The sequence below is a fragment of the Gallus gallus genome, chromosome 3 (assembly GCF_016699485.2).
Source record: "Gallus gallus isolate bGalGal1 chromosome 3, bGalGal1.mat.broiler.GRCg7b, whole genome shotgun sequence".
In the NCBI taxonomy this organism is placed as follows: Eukaryota; Metazoa; Chordata; class Aves; order Galliformes; family Phasianidae; genus Gallus; species Gallus gallus.
The window spans coordinates 57,602,895-57,618,870 of record NC_052534.1 but is presented as its reverse complement, the minus strand read 5'-3'; the positions used below and the strand labels follow the sequence as shown (position 1 = coordinate 57,618,870).

At 38.3% G+C, this 15,976-nt stretch overlaps 1 protein-coding gene across 14 annotated transcripts in view; it reads left to right on the top strand.

The window, feature by feature from the left end:
- L3MBTL3 (l(3)mbt-like 3 (Drosophila)) overlaps window positions 1-15,976 on the top strand; it is a 78,051-nt gene that overhangs the window by 11,764 nt on the left and 50,311 nt on the right. For 13 of the 14 annotated variants that reach the window (XM_046939776.1, XM_015284137.4, XM_040697946.2 and 10 more), the window contains exons 3-5: window positions 12,081-12,192; window positions 14,378-14,537; window positions 15,550-15,688. In XM_046939776.1, coding sequence (XP_046795732.1) covers window positions 12,081-12,192; window positions 14,378-14,537; window positions 15,550-15,688 — 411 coding nt within the window. Of the gene's footprint in view, window positions 1-12,080; window positions 12,193-14,377; window positions 14,538-15,549; window positions 15,689-15,976 lie in introns of those variants that run through there. The other variant, XM_025149093.2, reaches the window with a different exon arrangement.

Below are 15,976 nucleotides of genomic sequence, written 5' to 3'. Positions count from 1 at the left end.
GCATTATCTAAAAGTGCAGCTTTGCTGTAAGAGGCTTCTTGCACTTTTTTTTTTCCTGTTGATTACAGTGGATATTTTCCTATGATTCCATTTAGACAAGCATTGATGATGCTTTCTAGAAGTCTGTTTTTTTTTTTTAATCTCACTAATTTTGAGTTTCACAAATTTATTAGAAAGCGTGTTTTTAAAGGCACTTTATGTTCCTTGATGCCTAATCCAATTTCTTGTGTGAAAGGGTAAAAATGTGTGAAATTCAGGATACATATGTTGCAGTTGTTATTGTTTTCTTTATGTTTTTATTTGTTTTTAAAACACAGAATTGTAGAGTAGAATCATAGATTCATTTTCTTTGGAAAAGACCTCAGGACTACCTTGTCTTGACCCCTCACTGCGAGCAAGATCAGGCTACTCCAGGCCTTTTCCAGGACAGTTTTGACTATTGGAGATTCCACCACCTCTGGGCAACTTGTCCAACTATTTCACCACCCATATGGTGTTTGTTTGTTTTTCCTTTTACTGATACTTAATTGCAGGTTCTTTCAGCTGTCATCTGTTGCAGCCTTTGTTTTGGTGAGCATCTGTGGGACTTGCTCCCATATCATAGAATCACAGAATCATTAAGTTTGGAAAAGGCCTACAAGGTCATCCAGTCCAACCGTCCACCTATCACCATCAGTTCTCACTAAACCATGTCCCTCAACACAGTGTCTAAACATTCCGTGAACATGTTGATGTTTTTCCTATACTGGACATGCCAGAACTGTGTAGAGGTGAATAACCAGATGCTTCGACCTGTGGGCTACCCTCTTTCTGAAACAGCCCTGGATGCTTCTGGCTTTCATTGCTGCCACAACATGTAGCTGTCTTGTGTTCAGCTTGCCTATGGGAACCACAGGCCTTTTTCTGCAAAGCTGCTTTCACACAGCCAGCCTCGAGCTGTAGTGTTGCACACAGCCATTCCACTCCAGGTGCAGGCCTTTCATTCACTTCTGTAGTACTTCCTGAGGTCTTGTTAGTCCATTCTTTCAGAATGTAAAGCTTTCTGAACAGCACTCCAGTGTATCAACCCCTCTCTCCAATTTGATGATTTGCTTTTGCTGCCTATACACATACAGAAACCTTTTCTTGTTGTCTGTGCTAGTTTGTTCTCCAGCTGAGCTTTCAGTTTTCAAATGCCATCATTGTATGCTTGGGCAACGTCTTTGTATATCTTCTCTATGTCTCCTCAGTGTTACCTTCAACGTATTTCCTCCCTTTGCATTTAAACTAAGTCAGAAGTTCTCAGTTCTTTCCTGCTGGCCTTCATCCATGTTTTCCTAACTTCTTGTGCATTGGCATGAATTTTGTGGTGTGAAAAGGTTGACCCTGGAGATATCTAGGTCTCCTGAGCCCGTTTACCGTTTAGAACTGTCTCCTATATGATCGTGCCAACTAAATCTCTGAGCCAGCCAATATCTGCTCTCCTGAAATTCAGTGCTGTTCATTTTGCTCCCTTCAGACTTCACTGTCTCATGGTCACTGCTTTGAATGCTGGCATCAGCCTCCACATCCCTGACAAGTTCTGTATTTTTTTTTTTTAGTAAGTTCAGAATTTTAAAATTCCTTTACTTTTTAATAAGCAAACTTGTGAGAAAGGTAAACATAATACTAAAATGTTTGTGGAAGGAATACAAAAGGGTGAAAGTCAAGAAAATACAATAATATCTTATTATTCACCAGTACTTGCTTTGTTCTGTTTTCCCTGTGTTAAAAGAAACAAAAGAGAAGCAAAAGTTGGCTCATTAATTAGTAGAGGAATAGGAAAGCTTTCATGTGAAGCGAGCAAAAAACCTGGGAGATGTGATCGAGCATGATTTCAAGAAATCATGCAAGATACTGCATTCTGGAGGAAAGTTTGGGCTTCGTTTTAAGGTTGTTCTTACGGCCAACTGATTGTTAGACACAAACCAATAACTGATTTTTGGATAGAAAGTCTTTCTTTTGTCCAGACATTGGAGAAAACACTGTGAGAGGTGAGAAGGTAGTGTACACAGAATAATGAAAGATTATTCTTCAGAGAGAGCAGGGCAGGTAGCTTTTTTTTTTTTAATAACATAAGATGAAGGGGATACTCAAAGTAATGAAAGTGGAACCATTCTAAAAGTGAGTGAAGGAAGAATATTTTCTAACAATGCAGAATTACCCTGAGGAGCTAAGTGGACCAGAGAACATCAAGACTCAGTGAAAGGCTAGACATTTATGTAGATAACAAAGCAGCTGGGGGTGTTAGAAAAGTAGGGATTTTAATCTTCTGAGGGAATTGCAACAACTCATTTTTCAGGATTGCTTCAAATAATGACGGTTAAAAGGGTGACTAATTCCATGAAGCTGTAAATGTGATCATAAAAAAATATGTTATGCTCTGTGTGGAATTCACAGAACAGGGTTGATTCAGATGGTTTACCTGAACTGTTCTGATAAAAGACTATTTTAGTACTGTATACTGGACCTCAAGAAAGTGCAGTCCTCGTGTAGCAGTTGCTTCTTGTAAATTTGCATGTGTCTTCCAGAAATGACAGTAACCTCATTCCACTAAAGATATCAAACGATTGCCATTTATTTAGACTGAAATACAATTGAAAAATCCAGTGAGAACAGCGTAGTGGCAGTGTCTACAAATCCAAATATTATGTTTTTCTGGATTGGTAAAAGATTGGAGTGCTTGTTTTTTTATGTAATAAATAATATGCAATAGCTGAACTCTACAGTGAATTATATGTTGCTTACATCTGGTATATTTTTCTCTTTATAAACTATTGGAAAAAAAAGTAGGTTAAACATACACCAAATTTTAAAATGCTGCTTTTTAATATAGAGCTACTTGAACTTCTTATTTTTAGTCACAGGGCATTTACCTGTCTTTGTTGCTTGCATGAGGAAGTTTCATACTTACTTTTCCAGACAGATATTCTAACAGATCTCTTTCCTTGTGTGTCATATTAACACCCAACTTTATCAATAGAAATTATCAGGCAAGTGTAGCTGATGCAGCTGTAGTAAGAACAGCCTTTTTTTTTTAGAACCACTTCAGTTTTGTGAATACAAGTTCCTCTGTGAATGAAACGAGGTAAAAACCATTCTAAGTAATGCTGGTGCTTGAAACATTTACAAATCATTTTTCTCAATATTTTCTAAATTTTGTTCGTACTTAACTTTTCTTATGACACAGAAGAACAATCAGATATAGGTAATAATTTCTTTTTTTCTTTTATTACAAAGTCCTACAGCCAGTTTCATGATAACTGAACTTCATGGAGAAATACTGCACCAGGGGGCAGTCAGTTCCCAGCTTAATGAGCATAAGAGAGCTGCATCAGACACCAAGCCTATGTTCTCAACCAGTCCCTGGTTTCCTATCTCTTTTAAAATCCATAAAATGCTAAAAATATTTTCTTCCTGTGATTTTCTGCAGTGTTAGCTGTTAGATTTTTGTCAGCTCTAATTGGAGGAAACTGTACGAACACGTTCTCATGACAAATTTCCTTAAAACTTCTTAGTAAAAACAGGCTTAAAGTAGTTAATATTCTTGACCGTTACTTTGAGCATGTGACAGATAAATAGTGACTGTTTGTGGAAAATGCTGGAATTTCAGATTATTCAACAGAAAGTGAATTAAGGCTGTACAATATGATGCACTGAGGACCGAGAACAAAAATTTTAGCATTGTATGCTAGGAGTTCTTTCAAGATGTGTAAATAAACCAGAAAACTTGAATTCCAGTAATGTTTAAAATAGTTTACAAATCACAGAATGCCTTCATGTGGCAGATTAAGTAATACATGCTTTCCTGAAAAATGTCAGTACTTACCAGTTACTCTGCATGGTGTGAATGTGAAATAGTTTTTTTCTTGAAGTCTGAGTGCCGAGTGCAGGCAGTAACACCATCACTTCAAGATTTAAATGTACTCATTAAATTGGAAAAGCTGTAATAATTTATAATTACATCCTACCGTAGTGACAGAAGTTTATGAAGTACTTTATAATGAGTTTGTTCTGCAGTGCTTGTGTTTTGAGAGTGAATTGTTACAAGCTGCATGGACAGAGTTTTGGTCAATGATTCCAACTTGCAAATTGTGATTGAACTAAAAAAAAAAAAAAAAAAAAAAAAGACAGTAATAAATGAGGTGGTGAAGAAATTAACCTGTAAATAGATCTGAGCAGCTAGTCTCATAGAAAACTGGCTATAACAGCAGATCAGGGATGGCAGAATTCTGGCAAGCTAAGCAACAGTGCTGGGTATTTCGAACCACGAGGTAAAGAGGGTGGCCATGATTCAGAGTGGTATGTTTCGGACTGTGCAGACAGCCCAAAGCAGCAGCCTGCACCTTTTCACCTGCCTGTTCTGAAATCCAGTCACACTCACTTGAGATAATTAACATTTTGAAAGCAAGTTACTCTTCACTTGTGTGATTATATGGCAGAAATACTAGTGCAGCACTTTCCTTGTGTAATGCCAGCTCTGCTTTCCTGCAGTGTCATGGGCTACACTTCAAGTCAAAATGGTGAGTTCTTCCACAGGATGCAGGTTTCTGCAGGAAACATCAGCTGTGAGGTGCCTGTTGTCCCTGCCAGGAGGACATTGTCTGAGAGAGGTGCTGGTTCTCCTTCAGGGAAGCTGAGAAGAGGTAGCTCAAAGAGGAGAAAGAAAGCAGTGATAGACTTCCGTAGGCCGCAAGTCAGTCCGAGGAGATCTAGTGGTCTCTTGCCGCATGGAAATGGCTTTCTTCTGTTGCAGTCTAATGTAATCAATTAGCCTATGTTGTGCCTCATTGCCATGGATTTTTGACTAACAATGTGCCTTGTAAAAAAACTAATTTTACCTTTGCCTTTGTTAAAAAGAAAGACCAGAAAGGAAATTTCACTATTAAAATTGCTAAAACTCCAAAGTCAAGGAATGATAGAATTAAGTTTCTCTTGGATCTTTAATTGTGTGTAGAGTCTACTGCACTGAAGAAATAGGATTGAAACGTGCACGGTTAATTAGCAAATAGCGATTCTCTACTGCATTGTTTACTGTAAGTGCTGTGAGACTTGTAAATATCCAGGCAGAGGACTTCAGGAACAAAAAGGAATAGTTTAGTGAGTGGTGTATGTGAGTCCTACACAGGAAGGTTTGGTGCTGCGTTTGCTGGTACCACAGCCTTCCTGTGCGGTGCCGAACAACTTGCTGAGACCAAAATCTGGCACGTAGCCTTTCATTTTTTGTTTGTCACTTGTTTGGGTCCCCTGGGAGATATTAGCATCTGGTACTTAGAAATACTCTGGCTGAAATAACTCAGAGCCAGGAGTGCTCTACAGGTCAAGTTCTGGATCAATAAGCGTGTTGGCAGACAGGAGTATAAAAATACCCAACAGAGCCTTGACTTCTGACTCTGGCACGGATTTATGTGTTACCTTAAGAAAGCCTCTTTAGTTGCGATTTCCTCATCAAGTGGAGATAAGGCAGACTGAGTGTGCAGTGCGGAGCAATCGCTGAGAAGCCCTCTGGCGCTAAGATAATTCTTGAGTAGTCTGGAGGGAAAAATTGGAAGAGACTGAAGATGTCTAAGAATCAAGTAGCTGAAGTTTACTGCAGACAAGGCTGAGGTGTGGGCAAATGTCCGTCTCTCTTACTAGAGGTAAATGTTTGCTTATGGTACCTTGGCTTCCAGTTGAGAAGTGATGATGTTCCTATTATCACTGGGGGTGGAGGCAGGAGTTGTAGTTTGATAATAAGCCCTTCAACTGTTTCCTGCTTGTGCCTGCCCGGATAAGGGCATTTGGATAAAAATTGTTACTTCTTTATTACTTCTGGATTACTCTGTTGCACTGTTACTGAAGCACCTTGAAATCAGTTGTGGATTGCTTGAAGTGCTTGACTTGTGCCAGCAGTGATTCCAGTGGAGGGGTCTGGGTCTGCCGGTTCATAGTGGTGTGTAATTTAATCTCTGATGATGATGATTTAGGGAACCCTAAATGTGAAGATATCCTTCTTAGCTTGTTCATTGTTTTTGTTCTGTTTTTGCCATGCTTGACAGAGCTGGAGCATCCAGGCTGCATTTGCCCTTGCCTTCAAATGAAGGAAATAGCGAGGTGCCAGTACTCATTTCCCTATCCTTCTTTATATATGAAAGAATCTAAATGGTGTGTCCAGGCAAGCTGCAGAAATCGAGTGCTTGCCAAGGCCTTTGAACTGAGATGTGAGCAGAGTTCTCAGACTGATGAAGAGCTAGTAGAAGGTATTCTTGTTTCATTTGGTGAGTGGCTGAGAACAGAGGTTTTTGTTTCAGAAGTTGTTTCCCACTGCATTGTAACAGTTATTGTTAGAGTACCTAAAGCTTTTGGGGATACATGCTCCTTGTTATTTCAAGTTTGTTTGTTTGTTTGCTTATTTTTAAAGAAAATAAGCAGTCATTCTACTTTCAAACAATGGAGAGTAACCTCAGTGGTTGAAGAAAGAGTATAAAATACCCAGCAGCTCCCTCGTTTTCTGAATACTATCCAGTTCGTGGCTGAGGCTGTGGTTCTGTGGAAGAAAATAGTATGTGGTCCCACATGTGAAGGCTTTATCAAACATACACACTGAGAAAAAGGTAGTGCTTGAGCAGATGAGTTCTGGCACTTAACAACTCACTCAAAGAATATTTTAAAATAGTTTGGCATGTAGTGGGATGTGGTTGGACATATGTTGTCTATGGGCAATTCCTTTGCTCTGAAGAGAGGTGGAGCTGTAAGATACAAGGAAGTCTCAGTTTGTATGAGCAGTCCCGCTGGAGAGGCTGTAGGAATTGGGGCTGTTTAGTCTGGGGAAAAGGAGGCTGAGGGGAGAGTTCATTGCTCTCTTCCAATATCTGAAAGGTGCTTACAGCAAGAGTGGGGTTGGCCTCTTCTCACTGGTGACAGGTGGCAGGATGAGGCGAAATGCCCTTAAGTTGCACCAGGGTCAGTTTAGGTTGGATATCAGGAAGGACTTCTTTACAAAAAGGGTTGTTAAGCACTGGAATAGGCTCCCCAGGGAGGTGGTTGAGTCACCATCCCTGAGTGTGTTTAAAAACCGTTTGGATGTGGTGCTCAGGAGGGTTGTTAGAGTTAGGGTAGTATGTTTAGGTTGTGGTTGGACTCGATGACCTTTAAGGTCTTTTCCAATCTGAGTGTTTCTATGATTCTATGAAACCACTGGGGATGTTTATGATTAAAATCAAGAATGGTGATAAGTGTTTGCTACGTAGAGATTCAAGTATAGTTTCTGGGACTGTATGCCTGGAGTCCCAGGTGTCCCAGTGCCCTCTTCATGGACTGCTTTTCAACTTCTTCACTTAAGTTCAGTTACTTTGTAGCCTTGATGAACATATACTCAGTTTGTTTTGGATGATACAATTTTTGAGGGTTTCATCTGAGCTAGTCTACTGCCACACTGCTGTGTGGTCAAGGTGAGTTTTATTCCTGAAGTTATGGTCAGAGTGCAGTAACAATTATATATATTTCTATGAGCTCTTTGTCCTAATCTTGCCCAGTAGATGGTACTGTTGGCCATGTTTTGTAATTTATTTTGAAGTTGTTCATTAGATGCATTTTTTTATTTGTCGTCTGCACTTGACCTGCTCTTCCCTTTTCATCCTTTTTATTTCTACCTGCTCTCCTAAATATCATTTTTACTTTGTAGAAAACAGTAGTAGGCTTTATTCTGATTTGATCTCTGTGAGTACTGATGAGGTCTTGTGCACTCCTGAAAGGGCAGAAGTAACAGTTGTTTGAAATAGTCTGATATTTGTATATTTGTTGCTCTGAGTTAGATACATACAGCAGCAAGGAACTAATTTAAAAACAGAATTGTGTATATATTTTTTTCCCAATAGGTTTGCTTTCCTAAGAACTGATTTCCTATGTGATAGACTGTTCTCATTCTTTGCAAATTTATTTGTATTTCACACTGACTGATAGATATACTTAGCATTTTTACCAGATGTGGAACAAGATAACTAAAAGCCATTTTAACATATATTTCCCCTAAATAAAACTACAGAGTGCTTCCCAACCTGCATGACAAAACAGAGAACCTTTATTAGAAATTAGAAAGTGCTGAAGCCATTGGCGAAGGGGTAGGGGCAGTCTACCTATGATGTTATGCATAGTCAGATTCTGGTCCCCTTTCAGTGAAAAAAAGTGAATTTCTGCAGTTGAGCACAACACATGGAGCACAAGGCTGATCAAGGGGCTGGAGTACCATTTTCACACGAGGAACAGAAGCAGCTCGTGTTTAGTACTGTAAAATGAAACCTAGCAGTGCAGAATCCCTCAAATCAGAGGTATACACAGAGAGTAAGTGCTGGGAAAAAAAAAAAAAAAGAACAGAGTAATGTTGGGTTAAGAACAAATGAGAATGAACTGAGTGAATAGATTCAAATGGAAAGTTAGAGGAAGGCTTTTCAAGTAAGAGCTTTCAGAAAACTGTTTTTTAGAAAGCATATTTAAGAAATGGGATTTCATTAGTTTGCAAAAAGTGTGTACACTTCAGCTTTGCAGCTGAGGTGTCTATGGAATACTTTGGTACAATCTGCCTGCAGAAAGCAAAGGTTTTGTTACAGTAACTCATTAGATTATATTCTAATTCTGTGGATATTTTAATGTAATTTTAATTTTAAAAAAATTGTTTATAGTTAGCAGTTTTGAATCCAGTAGAAAAAGCTAACATGCAAATAGTCAGAAATGGTTCAGAAAGTATTTCTAGTGTTTGATCATCATATGTTTAAACCTTGATTTTCCTGAATGTATTCTTCTTTTGTTGAATGAAAATTAAAACGTTCCCGGGGGCTGAATTGGCACTCGAGTAAGCTGAAGTGCTGGTATATCAGGAAATCATTTCCCAAGGATTTGAGAATGTATCTCAGCACCAAGTGGAAGGAATCTGTAGTAATGTTTGGATGAAAGTTACTGTTTAATTTCCTTTTGATCCTTTAGCAGTGGAAACTACTAAACAGGGCAGTTAAGTAAGTTCTGTGTTGTATACTTAATCACTAGCAATTGGACTCATTCTGCCAATGCAGTTTATCATACACGTTAAATGAAAAGAACTGCAGTAGATTTAAAATGTGCATTTTTGCCTTTGTGGCTCACCTGTAGGAAGCTCTGAAAGTGAAACTTTCTACTTAGCTGTTACATTTATTTGTATTTATTCTACTCTAGGTTTGCTCAGCAAAACTATTGAGATTTCCTCCTCTTTTCCTTCTTATCTATTAAGACCATTGTTTTCATTGGATAGAATAAAGAATTGACTGTCTTGTTCAGAGCTTACTTAATGTTTGCAAGTAGGCATTTGGCAAAACTGAATTAAATTCATACCCAACAACCTTTCTAACTTATTATTTTAAACACTAAAGTGATAAAAATTAAGCTACTTTATGAGATTATTTTAAAAGTACTTCGTAGTTGTCTGACTTTGTTTCCATCCATTTTACTTTAATGTTTTCCATCCATGTTTGCTTTACTAAGACAGGTTTAAGGGAAATGCCTTAATCCAATGCAAATTTATGTATTTACTTAAGGAATTTTATGACTAAGAAACACATTTGTACTTCTTGTAACACTGTTGGTACTTCCCCAGAGGCTAGCTCTGTGTCTCCTGCTTGGATCTTCATCCTGTCAAGACAACAGGAGAAACAGATGAAGATTATAGGAAGGATGCTCTTGATATATTTTAGCTTGGATTACCAAAATAGAGGAAATGTTGTGAGAGAATCTTTTCCTTTTTTCTTTTCTTTTTTCTTTTTTTTTCCCTATCGTCTTTAAAGATAGAAGAGGCTTATTATTATTATTTTTTTAAAAAACACAAATACTACCACTGTTAATATAGATCTTTTTCTGTTATCCTTCAACAATAGACACTGGCAGCTCTTACTCTGTGAGGGCTTCTTGCAGCATGTTCCTCTGCACAACTGTCTATACTGTTTTTAAGTAATTAACCTCTGTCATAAGTTTTCCATTGCTGTTCTTCCTTGACTAAAACCAGAGCATGACTTGCTAGATCTGAGGCATTTTTCTGGTCAGCTGTTGAGAGCTCACTGTGCAGAAGTTATAATTTGGGAAACATTGAGCTAAAGCAGTTCTGTCTGCTGCAAGTTCATGACTGAACGCCTGTGAGGGTTAAGCAGGAGGCCTCTGACATCCATAGAGACAAGGCTGTGAGAAAAGCAGGACCGTAGGAGTCAGACCTGGCTGGTGGCCTACAACCAGTGTCACACTGTCCTGCCCACTGAAACAGGAAGCGGTGGTCATGCTCGGCTTTAACCCTAAAGCCTAAGCCCAGTTTAGTATGCAGGCCTGGCTGCTGTACTATTTCTGCTGTGAGCATCCTCAAGTAAAAGAGTATCAGGAGCAGCTTCTCTGCAGTCATCTATTTTTAGTTATTTGAGGCTTGTCAGTCAGCCCCCTGAAGTCCGAAGGGCAGGCGAGTGTCAGAGTGGCACCAGTTGTGGATATGGGCTTAACACAGATCAGGCCATACAGAAAAGCTTCGGATATCAACTGAACTCTTCAGAAACACCTTTAGTGTGTTTATGTTTGTTGTGGCCAGTCAGCCACCAAAGTGCAGCACAGCGTCCAGGTCTGTACCCATGTCTTCCTGCTGAGCCAGCTGCTGCAGTACAGTGCCTCATAGAAACAATGCAGGTTTTGCCTCTAGTATCCACCATTTTCTGAGGCAGCAGACAAAGCACAAATAGCAAAAATTAGCTCGGCAAAAGTAGGAACCAGATGGGGTGCTGAAGTCAGCTGTGAGACACAGGGATCCTCTTCCAAATGGTAACTCTGTTTCTCTTCATTGGAGCAGCATGAATGTCTGTCCACAAACTTGAGTGTGAGCGCGTGGTGTTAGGGTATTTAGTATCCTTTCAAAGCTGAACTCGTGGTCTTTCAGTCCAGATGGATTTGTTGGCAGCTTGTCCACAATTGCCTTTCTGTTGCAAACATAGCTGATTTTAAGCAAAAAACTTGGCCTTCAGTCAGAACCACTTGCAGACCACAGCGGGGCCCGGTATAAGTGGACATGGTTCATCCTAGACTCTCCTGAGGCGCAGAGGGGCACAGTGCCAGGACTTTCCTGAGGCACAATGCTGGGCAGTTTTTCTCCTTATTTACTCAGTGTAAAATTGCCTAGTTAGCGATACAGAAATATGCTTAATGCTGCTGCCCTGAAAAAGTATTCCAGCAGGTGGGTACAAGGGAGCTTTGGAAGACTCTCCTGGGCCTATTTTTTTCTGGTGATCTTCTTTGACCACAGCACCTCACTTCTAGAGACCTTTGATAGAGCTCAGATAGTTATAGCCCCTTTGCTATTTAAAGTAGACTGTCACAGACAAAATACTGCCTTTAGTTCAACCCATACACCCAGCTGGGCCTGGAAACCAAGAAGTGGCTGGGAAGCGGGAGGTTTATTTTCGTCTGGTAGCACAGTAATTATTATGGCATTTGGAAGACGCTTTTCTGCTGGCGGCAGGATGGTATAACTCACAGTGATGCTGTGTAAGCACAGCATGTGGGATATTGTTGAGCCTTGCTTCTGGCTGACAGTAATATCACATTCAGTGTGTAATTAAACAGTTCATAAACTGCCTTGAGATGTTTGTTTATGGGCACTTTACAGCAGAGAAGTGCAGTGTTTTGCAGGATGCTGGAATTTTTGTGCTCTGCAAAGCATTTGTATTTGATGTGCCTTTTCTTTGACAGAAATACTCAGTGACCAGGCTGCATTATTTTGTTGTCAATGAAAGACATACAGCTAGGTGATTTTCCTCCAAATTTCCATTACTGATTTTTGCTTTCTTATATTGTAGCTATATAGTAAACTACACGTGGCTGCAACTGTATCAATACTTTAGTAAACTGTAATTTTAGATAACAAAATGAGTTTGTGTTTTGCTTTTCAGAAACAATGCTTTTTTATTGGGGGGATAAGCGGAAACACTTAGAAATTGGGTAATGTGGTGAGGATACTGTGTAAATGATGATGTAAGAAAGCACTAGTAAATTTTTGCTGTACTTTATGCCACTTGTTTTGTTTCTACCAGTTCAGAGTGAATGAATTTGGAGCCCTGGAGGTGATTACAGATGAAAATGAGATGGAAAGTGTCAAAAAAGCCATGGCTACCACCACCTGGATGGTTCCAACTGCTCAAGAAGGTCAGCTAAGAGGTCACTGACGTTTTCTGTAGTAGACAGTGTTTTATGTAACGTACCAGTTTTTCTACAAGATTGCCTCCCAAATTAAAATAAAAAAAATTATTTACTTAATGCACAAAGTATCTCTGATGATCCTACCTGTTTCTTTGGGTGCTGATAATTATGAAATAAATGTATTTGAATGTAAAAGGAAATAATTCCACTGTTAAACATCTTAAGTTGAATTATGGCCACAGTTTTCTCTTACAGTATATATTTTTTTTCAGTTTAGAATTAGTATTTTCGTGTTTAATTTCAAAAGTAGTCAACTTCGTACTCCAAATTGTTCAGATTTTTTTTTGCCTTTATTTTTATTAAGCTGGTTCTCCAGACTGCTCACAGACCTAACCGACCTCCTACAGTGTTCATTTCTGTCTGTAAACAGCCTTTGTGTAACATTGGTTGCTACTCAACTGCTACCACCAATCTCAATTTATGTCTCTGCACTTTTTCTTTGCTTCTGCTGACTACTTTATCACAACTTAATATATCACAACATTAAAATTAGCATGTAATAACCATTTACATTTATCATGAGTGGTGACTTTCTAATAGTTTTGTAGTGTCTGTCTACATAACAAGGTGCAAAACAAGATACAGTGTTTCCTGTATTTAAAGTATTGATATAAGAAAACACTTTTAGTGTCCAGGGAAAGTTGATTTACATTGTCCAAAATTCTGAAAATTTTGATACAAAGATGGAGTAGCATGAAAGCATATCACAGCTGTTTGTGGTTACTTACAACTACTTTCTTTTTTTCCTTCTTTTTTATATTGTATTTTTTCAATTTTCTTTTTGAATATGCATTCTATAAGTTGAGAAACAGAATTTGAAATTCCATTTTAATAATCATCAATAACCTTTCACAAAACAGAATAAGCAAAGTCAATGAAAGTATTCTTTTGCTGTTGCCCCATCGTCATGTGACTTCTATAAATAATTGAAACATTTATATCAATGGGAAAGTAGTTTGGACCTCAGCAAGAAGGTCTGAATCTTCAGAACATGACTACTTTTGGTAGTTTTATAGGTTTCCAAATCAGTGATTATTTTTAAAGTATTCAAGATTCAGATCTGTGATGAGAGTGACAGCAATACGATAGTGTAGTAGTGCAGCAGATTCTCTCTTTAGACCGAGAGATCACAGTTGCCTACAGTAAAACACATCTTCATCCCCCACCGTCCAGTAAGCCTGAAAAATCTTGCCACTGAATTTGTGTGTTTTGGGGCACATAAACATATTAAGCAATCATCACAAATATCTTGCACAGTCTTTGATCCCCAAAGATATAATACTGCTAAAATTTTCAGTTATGTGAGGAAATGGTTGGTTTGGACTGCTAATGACTCTGGAGTGTAAATACATCGCATAAATAATGTACTATTCTAGTGGAGATAGTCTGCACACAAGAGTTCATTTGACTGAATTTTTAAAGACAGTTTGGTGTTCACACAAAAGAAATAGTGACTTGAAATTTACCTTTCGGGGGTGTAAAGTGAACAGCCTTCTTTAGGAACTGGAGAACTTCAGTGCTGAATACTTGACTGTGAGCAAAAGTAACAGCATACTCCCCTGGGCTACATGCCTCCTGAGGGGAACTCATAGCTTAGGATAAATTACTAACTTAGTGTTTTAAAATCTATTTGCTACAAATTAGTTGTTTGTTTGTTTTTCACTTTTGGTAGACCTCAGGGTTGTTGAGCAACAGCTGCTGCAGTAGAAGACTGAAATGTAGTTAGTGATTTATTTCCAGAAGTAAGTTATAAACTATTAAAAGATAACTTTTCCCCAGATGACCCTACATGTCAAAAATGAGGCATGTCAGTGCGACATGAGGTGATGAACTCTGTGCAACAACAACTCTCTAGATAGTCAGCACAGTTCCTATCACAAAATTCACTCTTTCCATGAGTAGCAACTTCAAGCAGTGTCAGTGTGCCAGTGATGCCTGGAGAATGAAATCAGTAGATTTTTTCTGGTGTTTTAATATGAAAACTTGTTGGGAATAAACCCCATAGGGACCTCAGTTCTTCACTGTAACAAAAGTGGCATGACTTCAGTTTTCTGTTTGCTTACAAGGCTTGCTAAAGATCATTGGAAATGTATCACCTCTACCTAAGTGAATTTATTTTTTCATTGTGCAGCCTTTTCAGAAAAGACAGGGATCTCCACAAAGTTGAAGGAAACTGCAAAAATGGATGGACTTGTTTTCTGTGAAAACTGTTATCACTATGGTACTGTAGAAGAATTTGTTCCTGAAGGGAAATTTTGCAGCCAAAAATGTGCCCAGCAAGTAAAAAACAAGTAGGTACTATTATAAAGCATAGAAACAAAGAATTTGGCATAAATGCAGCATGAGATAAAAGTTTTGGGATAAAACATTAATGGTGTGGCAGCAGTGTTTTGGTGAGTCTCCAGCAGTTTATAATGTTCTTTCACTGTTTTTAAACTCAATGAGTTACGAAACATTTGCTTTTTGTCTAATGCTGATGTTGAAGGCGGTCGTCTTTGCTCAGAGAGTGCTGTGTTCTGCTGTCAGATGCAAACAGTCTATGGGATGTATGAATCAGTGTCAAACTCCCACCCTGTTTCATAATCACTGGAATTAAGATAATCAGTAATTAGATGGTTGGTGTGGTAAGTTAATTGTAATTAAGTTCAAGAGCTGTATTATAGATGACAGTGAGTAAAAACATGAACATACTGTGGTTTCTCAGTTCCTTTTCTTTGAGCTACTGCAGTTTATCTCATCATAAATGAAGACTTGAGTTAGTGGGTCCATTCCGTGTTGCATTCTGTATTACAGCAATCTTTAACATCTATGCTTTTGTGCATTTCCCCCATTTTTAGTTAATTGCATCGCCATTTTCTATTCTGATTGCTTGTTTAGCAATTCATTCAGTCACATATCAACTTTCTCCAATTGGATTTGTCAGTCTTAATGATTACCTTTTCTTTCCTTTCTGTAGACTGCCTTGCAGTCCTAAACATTTCACAGTTTGCTTCTTTGCCAGATTTGGTGGTACGTGAGAAAAGACTTACTGTTTAAAACATGCTAAACCTGTTCAGTGCAGGCTGACAGCTGTCCTTTTGCAGTTCTGTTGTTTGTCTTTCAGCTTAATTTTTTGACAGTTGTAATTTTCAGTAGTTCTTCTAAGAATATATTTTTTCATAATGCCGTGGGACCTACAAGTACTTGACCCTGACATACAAGCACTTGAATGACTTGACTTTAGATTTACTTATATTTTACTTCTATTATGAATATGAGAAATGAAATAATATTTTTTTAATCATTGTGTTACTCCTGTAATAGGGAACCAAAGGAGGAAAAGCCCAACATGGAATGCAATGGTGATGATGAATCCAAAGTCATTCGGAAAAGAAAAACAAAATTACCTCTCAAAGAAGAGTCCAGGGATAATGAGGAGAAGAAAGAGAATCCTGATGAAACTGTTAGTATGCATCATAAACACAGTTCTGCAAACATTTTAGTAGGAATTTTGCCTTATACTGCAATGTCAATAGCTTTGTCACTCTGCAAATAGAAGTGACTTCATCACTCTGTCAAAGCCACAATAAGTACTTGGTTCACTTACCATTTTAATTATGCCTCTTCAGCACATTCTAACTGTTGACAATGAGCTGATAGAAACTGCTTTTTTTTCTCTTCCTTCCTTCCTTTCTTTCTTTTTTTTTTTTTAAGAACAGAACAAAAGGAACATAAAGGAAAACTGTAGTAT